General features: G+C 30.3%; 1 protein-coding gene across 1 annotated transcript; it reads right to left on the reverse strand.

Moving 5' to 3' along the window:
- Positions 1 to 5411: 5411 nt before the first annotated feature.
- LOC132621934 (phospholipase A1-II 1-like) lies at positions 5412 to 7710 on the reverse strand. Its single transcript, XM_060336417.1, has 2 exons — positions 7059 to 7710; positions 5412 to 6234 (listed from the first exon to the last, which is right to left on the reverse strand). The coding sequence occupies exons 1-2, from the start codon at positions 7707 to 7709 to the stop codon at positions 5614 to 5616; spliced, it is 1272 nt and encodes a 423-aa protein (XP_060192400.1). The 5' UTR covers position 7710; the 3' UTR covers positions 5412 to 5613.
- Positions 7711 to 11689: the final 3979 nt, after the last annotated feature.

Raw genomic sequence — 11689 nt, forward strand, 5'->3', positions numbered from 1 at the left:
TAATAAAAAAAAGGAAGAAAAAAAAGTGGAACTCACCGCATCCAAACTCACGGGAAAAAAAAAAGTGGACCCTATATTAATAGAATCAAGCAATATTAAAAAAAAATGAATCCCATATTAATAAAACAAACAATGTTAATAAACAAATGTTTAGAAAATCAAACAATTAAATCAATAATGATGGACTCATTGTCACATGCGTATCAACCCATTAATGAGAGGAAATGAAATTATTGTACTGTAACATACTTAAAATACTTATATATTAAAATAAGATAGAATTTAATTACTTTTTCATTTTTTCCTTACTCTAATAAATGTGAAAAAAATTGTGGGCCCCATATTAAACACCATGCGTATTTGTAGCAAACCCTAATATAATAAAGTTTTAAATACGGAGTACAAAATACAATATTATATTAATCGTGTTTTAAACATAGTATCCCATATTGACAAAATCAAGCAATATATATATAAAAAAAAGTGAATCTCATATTAAAAAAATAAACAATGTAAAAAAAAAAAGTGCAGACTTTGTATTTTTAGCAAACACTAATATAATAAAGTTTTAGATACGGATCACAAATTACAATGTTATATCAATCGTGTTTTGAACATAGTATATATATATATATATATATATATATATAGTGTAAACTAATAATGTCCAAAAGGGTGGGCCTCATACTAAATGACAATAAGCAATATAAAAAATAAAAATAAAAAAAGAAGAAACTATATAAAGCATGGGTTTAGACCCATGCTTCATCGTCCGTTGTCCCTTAAAAAAAATGATGGGCCCCATACTAAATAACACTGAGCAATAAAAAAAGTGGAACTCACCACATCCAAACTCATGGAAAAAAAAGTGGACCCCATATTAACAGAATCAAGCAATATTAAAAAAAAAAGTGAATCCCATATTAATAAAACAAACAATGTTAAAAAATAAATGCTTAGAAAATCAAACAATTAAATCAATAATGATGGACTCATTGCCACATACGTATCAACCCATTAGTGGGAGCAAATGAAATTATTGTATAGTAACATACTTAAAATACTTATATATTAAAATAAGATAGAATTTAATTACTTTTTAATTTTTTCCTTACTCTAATAAATGTGAAAAGAGATTAATGTCATAAAAGAAAAAATAATATTAAATGGAGATCAAATAATTAATAAGCTAAATTAGTGAAATTCTAATTCTAATTGACGTTTCCTTAAAAAACCGTGTAAAAAACAACATGACAAGTAAAATGACTCTAATAAATGTGAAAAGAGATTAATGTCATAAAAGAAAACCGAGAATATTTACCAAAAATTAAAAAATAGCATTTCTTCGTTTAAATAGAAAATTAATTTCTACTTTGTTTCGTTTCAAACATGTAAAATTAATTTAATAATTTGAATTAGAATTATCCAAATCAAAATTTGATAAAAAATAATAAGTATTTTACACTTTTAAATTAATCGAATTAAAATTGAAAGTATCAACTGATGCTTAAATATTGCTATTATTTTATCTGAAAGAGAGGAAAATAGTTTTCTTTTAAACAAGTCTTCTCTTTTAAAAAGTATTAATAAATTTTCGTAGCAAACACGAATAAAATAAATTTTTAGATACGGAGCACAAACTACAATGTTATATTAATCGTATTTTGAACATAGTATATATATATATATATATATTATCATTATCTAAACACAACTACATATACATAGATACACTATAATCCGAAATGTTGGGCCCGTGCGCAGCTCGGGCATAGGCCATCTAGTATTAATAATAAAATTATGAATAACATAAAGGAAAAGGATGTAATTTTGTATCTCTTTAACTCCTATATATCTGATTTTCTTATAGAAGTTGATTTGTACATATAAGAGTAGGAAATTAAAGGAAGATTCCTCCTTTCTACATCAAAATTAGCTTTACAAAACCAATATCAGTACATTTCTCATTCTATTGTCTGTGCGTGTATAAGTCGTGTGTATACACATATACATGGGTGTATACGTAAATTCAATTATTTCTTGGGGTAAATAAAAACTGAAAGTGGAATTAAATTCTTGGCTTAGAGTTGATCAATATGTCCTCTCTTCACAGAAATATTATTCAAGAGGCATAGCACTTAATATGTCTTTGTCTTACATGGTTTAACATATTGGATATTAATTTATTGATTGGGTCTCTTTAACCTACCGTGACAGGCCAGCTGAAAGGGTAGGCAGATAAGGCAATGGCCTAGGGACCCATCTTTTTGGGGCCTACTTTTTTTTTTTTTAAACACCCTCTATGTATATATTAACCTACTAGTTATGTGAGGCCCGTGCTAAGTCCGGGCCCAAACTCAAGATATAAAAGTAGATATTTTAACTAAAAAAATATAATCTGTGTTAGTACAAGTGTACAACAACAATCATATACTCATTGTAGTCCCACAATTGGGTAATTATATAAAAGCAAAATTTTCATTCCACTGCTTTAATATTTTAACTTCCATTTTGATAAAATTATTTACTTCAAATCAAATGCGGAGCCAGAATTTGACATTTATAACTTATGTATCCTAATTTTCTGAAGTTATTTAGTTCTAAATAAATAATCTATACATAGTTAATGAACTTTTAAGACAAATACATAATTTAACTTGTGCAGCGGATGGAGCTGCTCCTCTCTTAATTAGGGATTAGGGGTTCGAACATGGATATGGAAAAAATCTTTGGAGGAAGCGTTCCCTCCGAATAGGCGCGATACAGTGCTAATTATCTAGATTAATTGGGCTTAAATGCGGATATCGAGCACGAACCAGAAAATCAAAGAACATGAAAAATGAGGTAGAAGGTTCGATAACTTTTGAAAAGTAGACCTTAAAAATAAAAAATAAAAAAATTGACTTAAATAAATAAGATTAGGACCTAAAAGTAATTAATTAATTTTTTTTTAAAAGAATTAGAAATTATTGTGAGGACTACAAAAGTCCCCAGGTTCGATAACTTTTGAAAAGTAAACCTTAAAAATAAAAAATCAAAAAATTTACTTAAATAAATAAAATTAAGACATAAAAGTAATTAATTAATTTTTTTTAAAAAATTTGGGAAACTCTTGTGAGGACTACAAAAGTCCTCACATTCCCTCTTATATTATATAGTAATATATTTACTACTTTAAAAAATAAGTGTACATTAAATTAGAAGTTTGAACTTTGAAGAGATATTGGGAAGAAGTACAGCATTTATTTCTTCCTTTAATTATGGGGGGTTGGGTCCGCATGTTTTTTGGGGAGAGAATGGTAACTTCCTCACTTTTATGGGGGGGAATGGATACGTTGAGCATAATTGGGATAACTATTCTCGGTAATTGTATATTTATAGGATCCTTATTTATTTGGGTAAGTATTTTATTGTTTATATTTACTTGTTTTCTTCTTCCTTTCATCATTCTTGTACTTTTATTATTATTGAAAATTCTCAGTTCTCCTAAACATCTAAACATTCTGCTATAAAATTTAGTACTTACGAAAGATCAAGATTTATTTTTTGGCATCTTTTTCAAATTATTAAGCATTGCAACAAGCAATCATTATATTGAAGCAGCGTAACACTATTTCGATATCATTATATCAACTTATCAAATTCTTGAACCAGGTTTTATTGTTCTAACTTTATCTTATATTTCATTGAAAATTTGTCATTGTTGATATTCTTATTCATAAGTAAATATTTTTGTTTTAGTTATTATTAGAACTTATTCAATTTAAATATATCAACTAGAAAATATGAATCAGGTTATGCAAAAAGATAGATTGAATAGATTAGCTATATTATCAATTAAAAGAGAATTGTTAGAATAAATAGATTATATAGCAATAATTAATGAGTTCACATCTAAAAAGGCTAGAAAAGTAGACTTTAAATAAGAATATATATGACGATCTTTCCTTTATTTTTTATTTTTTAAAAAATTAGGGTCTCTCTATAATGTTTCGTCTGAAGCACCCAATCTTGTTGAGACAGCCCTGAGTCCATGATACGGTATAAGAGAGAAAAAATGTTGACTTGTCCTCCAACTTTGATCATTGATTATCGATGGATCAGTGGCACTGTCCATATTTTAATTTGTAACTAATTAATTACTACGTACTAAACTTCAAAGCTCAGATATAAGCCGCTTATCTCGAAGTTTTTAATTTAGTTAAACAGACATATACTACTTGTTTATTAAATCCACATGGGATGTTTCAATATATTTAATTCTTCATTTGTTTACATTAAATAACTCATCGACTAAATCAATTCACAACCCTATGATACTCGATCCTTCGTATATACTTATAAGGCTGCATTTATTTTCATTAAGATTAAGACGTCTGAATTTGAATACACACTTGAACTATTAAGATGTCATTTTTAGATCTGGATACTGAATGATTAAGACTGTTTGTTTTTCAATATATAAACATTTATAATTTATTTTTATTTTAAAATTATTACACATAAAATTTAAATAAAATAGTAATTAATATTATATCAACAAAATAATTTAAAAAATATTAATATAAAATTAAAAAAATGAGCATTTAAAATTAGATAAAAATATGAGCTTCCCACCCCACCCCTTCTCCTTTCTTCCCCATCTCTCTTATGTGATGGGTTTCACATAGACCCTTCAGAATTAGAATGGAAAAAAAAATCCATCTAAATTTGCCATAGAATAAGATAATTAATTGTAAACAATAAGAGACTCCAAAAATCAGTCAAGGTTAACGATTATATTTTTTCATAAATTTCATCGTAATTCTTTGGTGCCAAACAAAATATGGGTGTTTTCATGGTACTTAGCACTTTCAATGGCAACCCACATAAAGCAAACACGGAACGCCTCTTCAGTAGAAGAACAAAAAGAAGAGATGGAAACTTTTGATTCTGACAAAAGTGATAAGCATTAATATTGTTTATCATACAAATAACAGACAATAGCAGGAGATTTGTGAAGAAATGCATTTCATCTCATCCGTGGTTTGAAGAAGCATTAAATTAAAAGACGTGTGTCTGAAGTCTGAATAACTTTAAGACTGATTTTCAAATTAGAGCGAATCAGATGTTTCCAGACCCAATAAGTGATAAAATCTTTAAAAAAAAAACAAATGCATTAAATGAACTGAAATCTGAATGATTCAGATTCAGGCCCCATTAAGTGCAAACAAATGAGGTCTAAGATAAAGAAAAAACTTGCAATTTATTATCTTTAGATCTATTTCGTCCAACCTGAAGTATTCTTTCGTATCATGCATGTGAAATGAGTGAATTTGATTGACTTTTAAATGATATATAGCGCGGATCTGCTAAAGGGTCTCAAACTTCAGTAATTTTTTAATAGCCATTCTTAAAACATGTATACATAATTAACAAAAAAAACACATTAATATTAAGCTTCATCATTTAGGTAAGGACAACTTCCTTTCCAGCTTTACAACACACTCAGTACGGAATTTTCCGAACACTCATATATACATATTGCATATGATGTGTTCGCCATAACCCTTTATTCAAACATTACATGGAATTAAGAAAATAAATTAAAATAGCCATACTTTAAACTCCAAATTAAAGCTCTGTCACAATTATGTCATAGTCCTCGCGATCGTCGAGAATCCACTTTCCATCTTCTTGTTGAACCATTCCTTTGTTCTTCACAGTCCACCAATTTGCTGGGACAAGATGTTCAGCTTTCAATGCATTCGAAGATTTGTTGACAAGGGCAAGATCACGATCCACCATTAGTTTAAAATTTATTAAGAGCCCTAAACCTTGAGTGCCTGCAACTCCGTGCATGTAACACTCCAAATTATGCCAAGTGAGGATATCTCCAGGAGGATTTAAGTAGGGGGATTTTACGGTGTCAATCATTAGTTCCTGTCCAACGTCGAAATAGCCTATGGGTGGGTATTTCGGAACAACATCCAATAAGTTATGAATTCTCAAGATGTGAAGGTGTTTCAGTTTGTTGTATGTGTTAACAAAATTGAGATCCCCAACTTTAGGACTTGCAAATACAAAGGCTGTCACTGGGAACTCCTTGCCGGTGCTTGACTTGTTGATTCCATTGAAAGCTATGTCAACCGCGTTTAAGGTTGCAAGTGATGCACCGAGGCTATGGCCAGTCACAGTTATGCTTACCTCTTCGTCCTTATATTCCTCAACCAATCTTTTCACTTCTTCAATGACCTGAAAAAACATGGTAAAAATGTAACTTTATAGTTCCTCAACTCATTTTAGATAAAAGGAAATTAAACAAGGAAAATTGAAACTCAGCTTGACATAAATAATTAATAGGTTCAAGAATCAACCTTCTTTAGATAACTCTTGATTTCAAAACAGTTGTCCTTCTAGGTTCTTGACCTTTGCACCAAAATTAATTTATAATGTTCTACTATACTGGGGCGAATTTAGTAACTAAATTTGGGGCACGTGAACACACGGTCTCTCCGTAAAATTAGGTATTTTATGTATATATTTTTTAAAATTAGTATAATATTACCTGCAGAAACACATACTATAATAAGGCTAAATGGTGAACTTGATTTAAGGTTGAGTTATTTATCAAGAGGACTAGGGATCAATTCCCCTCCTCTACTATATACTAATCTATTTAAATCCTCTAAAAATTGATTAATATATTAGTGAAAGTTGGTGCATCAACAATCCAACAAAACAAAAATAAAGAGACAAACGATCAACTTTTCCGAAAGTTGGTCCATCAATAATCCAATTAAAAGTAAAATAGTAAACTATATAGTACAATCACTGAAAAAGAAATTAGATCAGTTGAACTTCTAAGTGATAGTATAAAAGAATTTTTACACCAACAACCTACCAAAAATATAGTAACTCTATATAAGTAACTGTGCGTAATAAGTGATGATATTAGTAATCCGAAAAAATAAGAAAAATAACATGCTGCTAGCGTAAAAATACAGTTTCAATGGCAAAGGACAACAATCTAACAGTGGCTTAGACATATACTATTAAGTTAGAAAATCAAAATATACCTGATCTCTAGCACTAGTTTTATTAAACATTGATCGTGCACTTTCTGATGTATAAACATTGTAGAAGCCATGATGTACCAATGGTTGGAACAAGGGAACTAAACCCCCATTACCAAACACTTTTGGTCCTGGAATTAGTAAAAATTGAAGGTCATTAACCCACTCCAGTGACTGAATTGTTCCTCTCCAAGCAATCACAATATCCCTTCTTCCTAATGAAACCTTACCCTCATCAGTAGCCACAGCAATGTACCCCATAAAATTTGATTCTTTACTCCATGCTTCCCTTGACATTGATTTTAGAATGAAAGCAGCAGGAACTGGCATGGAAGAGGTAGCATAGAAAAATTTAGTTACACGATACTTTGATGGGTCAAGTCCGACATTAGAAAAAAGGTTTTCCATCGAGTATCTGCTAGCTCCTGCATATTTGGATGCAGTATCCGTAATAAAGGTGTCATAAGTTACCTCAGCCTTTTCACCGTATTGAATTATATATTTACGAAGATCAAGATCCAAGGGATTCAATAGCCCATCCCAATTATTTTTCCCACTAAGTTCCTCCCATCTCTCAGCCATGCTACCCATTCTTTTTCTTGGGACTTTTTTTTGGGTTAATTCTTTGTTTTTTTCTTGGTATGTGAAGTACATTAAGCCCATGAATTTATAGCGGAGCAACTTCGTTGATCTCTAAGGTTTCTCATGCATGAAACACGTTTTAATGTTTTAATGTGCAGGTCATTGTACAGATCCCAATAATAATTGAAATGTCCAAACAATAGTGGTAACAATAATTATTCCCATATTGAATATCTGAACTACCACTAAACCCTCTTTCCCCAATGCAAAGGTACCGTGGAAACAACTAGATGCTAGAGGTATCACATATCTATTCCTGCTTTTTTTATTATTATTATTATTATTATTAATCAGTCATCCACAGAGTGGATGTCTTTTTTTTATTATTATTATATCACAAAAATCTTCATGCTTACTCGATCATATTTATCGTTAGCCATATGAGTAAGATTTGTAATATTTGAAATCATATTTGGAGATTTTTTCAAATAAGTATTTGTTTATTAAACCTATTTATTATTACAACTTCAAACTTGAAATATAAAAATTTAAAACTTGAAATACGGGTTTTAAGAGTTTTTTAATTTTTATCAAGTTTAACTCACAAAACTTTAACTGGGTCTGTTTTCTTTTTTGGAGGGGGGGGGTAAAAAAAAAAAGTCTGTTTTCATATCCAAATTACACAACTTCAACATCCAACTACTCTTTTTACCTAACCCAGTCATGTCCAAACGCCCTATTTACTTCATGACTACTGGTACCTACTTTTAATTGGCCGGCAGGCCTAATAGACTCGTCCGTTCCCTTTTTGGAAAAGGAAATTAATATGCTGCAAATTGCAACATAGAATTCCTAAGAAAGAATAACCTTAGCTTGTATTTTTATTATCCTCGTCCGATCCCTTTAAATAAACGGAAAAAGCTTAAATATGTCATTGAACTATCGAAAATAGCTTATTTATGTCACTCATCAATAGTTTGCTCATTTATACCACTCGTCAATAGTTTTGCTCATTTATGCTATAGGTGTTACCAAAATGGCTCATTCATTCCATTTTTCATTAACACCGATTTTACAATACTAGATATGACACGTGGCCTCCAATTAGATGTCCATGTTGTTTAATTAAACCAACCCAATTTTAATTCTCAAATTAATAAAAAAATCCGACCAAAATTAATGAAAAATGGGCATGAATGAGCCATTTTGGTAACCGCGATGGCATAAATGAGCCAAATTATTGATGAGTGGTATAGATGAGCCATTTCCGATAGTTCGATAGCATATTTGAGTCTTTTCCGTTAAATAAATATTGACTATTTATTTCTCCCTCCATCTAAATGAATTTACGTTTTCTCATTTGTTTTAATACAAAAATTGAAGTACATGATGGAGCTTTATAATATTTAAAGTCACTTTTGAATATTTTGAGTTTGTAGGGAAATATGTAAGTTCCAAAATACCTACATTATTTTTGACAATAGAATAACGAAAATCATATATAGGTGGAGTTTACTGCTACAGAGAGGCCAACCAACTTGCTGTCTACTTGCTAATTGAAGCCTAGGGACTACTAGTATAGTTAACTCATTTTTAACAAATAGTGATATTTTTTTGTTGACTAACATAAGTACATAGCATAGATACTCCACAACTTTCATTTTTAAAGTTTGTGTATTTAATCAAGTCATATCAGGGAGGTTGTTAGGCATGCATGTTTACATGAGTTCAAGTGTACGACAATACTATAATTAAATTTAAAACACCTTTAAGTGGATGCATGGAAAATGATTTTGTTTTCCCTTTTCTGGATGACGTTGGGTGGAAATAAACTTTATTTAGAGCACGAATTACTCAAACAACTCGAAAATTTACGATTGACAGTAGTAGTTACTGCAGTTTTTTTTTTTTTTTTAAATTACTTCAGGGGAGGGGGATCAGGAAAGGGGAAAGGATACTACGCTATTGATGAGGTTTTGAACAATCCACCTAAACTGTGGAAGGCAGGAAGCTCATTAGGTGAACTATTCCTTAACCCCTGGTCACTACCGCGGTCAGCTGCACACAGTGACGGAGTCAGAATTTTCACTAAGGGATTCAAAATATATAGAAGTGAACACAAGAAGAAGTCGAAGGAGTTCAACATCTACTAAATATACATAAAAAATAATTCTAACCATATATAAATAGTGTAACGTTTCGCCGATGCCTGACTCCACCCCTGGCTGCACACCTAAAATTTTAAAAGGTCAACCAGAAAAATGTTTTTGGTACTTGCATTGGTTGACTGAAGATTAAATAATAAAGATTAATAATAATGTTAGAAAATCATAAAGTGTTTTGAAGATTTTTTTAGGACAATCGAACATCTCTATGACAACTAGCTCGTTTAATTTTTCTAGACTTTTTTTTTGTCTGCTATATCGATATGTATGTTGATAGTATAAATGTTTGTACAATTAGGTTAATTAAAAGGTATTTACAAGTACTAAATTATATGTAGGAATTAAATAGTTTAATTACTTCTTTTCACTAACAGTGCGCAAGTTTAACTATTCATCATACATGATCTGATAGCACGATAAATAGCATAAATAACATGTTGTAACCGGTTAAACGACAATCAATATGTGAAATTTTTACACTATATGTATATTGACTTAGATTTACCTGGAGAATATGATAAATAACTAACTAAACAATATTGTAGAAATAAGCGACCATCTCATCTAAAGTTTAACATAATTTTTTAATAATCTATTGTTAATCCATATATCCACTACAAGAAAAAATATATCTGGCAACAATTTTTTTTTTTTTTTGTCATAGATTGATTGTTGTTGCAAAAAGTACTTTTGACGATAATTTTTTTTTGGTTGCATAGACTTTTCCCAACGACTGTTATTGCAACAACGTGCAACAATTTTTTTTTTTTGTTGCCAAAAGTACTTTTTGCAACAATAATCAATACTATGGCAACAAAATTAAATTCTTTGGCAACAAAGAAGTTTTTTGCCAACAATAAAACTAAGTTGTTGCCAAATATTAAATTTTTTGTTGCCAATTCTTTACTTTCTTGTAGTGATATCGTTAAATAAAATTAGCGACGATTTTTGTTGTTTAGCTGCAGAAATTATCTGTCATTAATTCTTGATGTTTTGTAATAAAACACACATTATTTACTTAAATATGTCTTTAACATATATAAATTAAATCCTACAAATATGATATATAGCTAATTCAAAACGTGTACAACAAGAAGATTTTTGTTTCTCATGAACGAAGATGTTAGTTAAAATGTCAAGGAACTGCGGTGACAGTGACCCAAATAATGTGCATCATGACTCGTGAGTAAAGAAATAGGCATTATCTGTCTACTACAGTAAACGAAATAAAATATAGGAGTCGAGAAAATAATTGTTTCCAATATACCGTTGTCACTCAAATTTTAATTATTGTGCTACATCTTCGTAGGTGTTCTAAAGACCAAAAGGTCAATTGGGGGAACAACTATTCCTTCTATATGTAGAGTCCAGAGACTAAGGTTGAATTATTCACTACTTCTCTCACACGTTCACTAGGACCATTCTCCACAAATCTTAAGACTCTTTCTGAAAACTTTAAATGTTATGGTTTTGGAGTAATGTTCATTTGCATCGAGTATGTTATTGCAAGCTCTATTTTAAAACGTTTTTTGGGGACTCGCCCCTGGGCGGGCACTTGTAAAACGTCCTGAAACTTATACATGCGGGACTTAGTTCTATGAGGCTTACGCCCCAAGTGTTTAACTTTGTGCCCTAAACACGCCTAACGCTCAATGCTCGAGGCTCGCTTAACAGTTTCTACCAAAATCATGTGTCAAATTTCCTAATTAGCATGATTGACCCTAAAATTCCTCAACAAATGAGTAATAAAAAGTTCAATTCAATCTATAGAAATATGAAAATCGAGAATAACTCAACTAACGAGTCAGAGTATTACATAATTAATAATTAATTGAGAACATCGTGAGGATAAATATCATATCAACATCCTTCCGAATATTATTAAAA

Source organism: Lycium barbarum, chromosome 12, assembly GCF_019175385.1.
Source record: "Lycium barbarum isolate Lr01 chromosome 12, ASM1917538v2, whole genome shotgun sequence".
NCBI classification, from domain to species: domain Eukaryota; kingdom Viridiplantae; phylum Streptophyta; class Magnoliopsida; order Solanales; family Solanaceae; genus Lycium; species Lycium barbarum.

What these genes read in the sequence shown, in the direction of transcription:
- LOC132621934 (XM_060336417.1), bottom strand. Translation starts at nt 7,709, where the DNA reads ATGTACTTCACATACCAAGAAAAAAACAAAGAATTAACCCAAAAAAAA. An exon ending in AAACTAGTGCTAGAGATCAG is followed by an intron (nt 6,235 to 7,058) that starts GTATATTTTGAT and finishes ATGTTTTTTCAG; the next exon opens with GTCATTGAAGAAGTGAAAAG.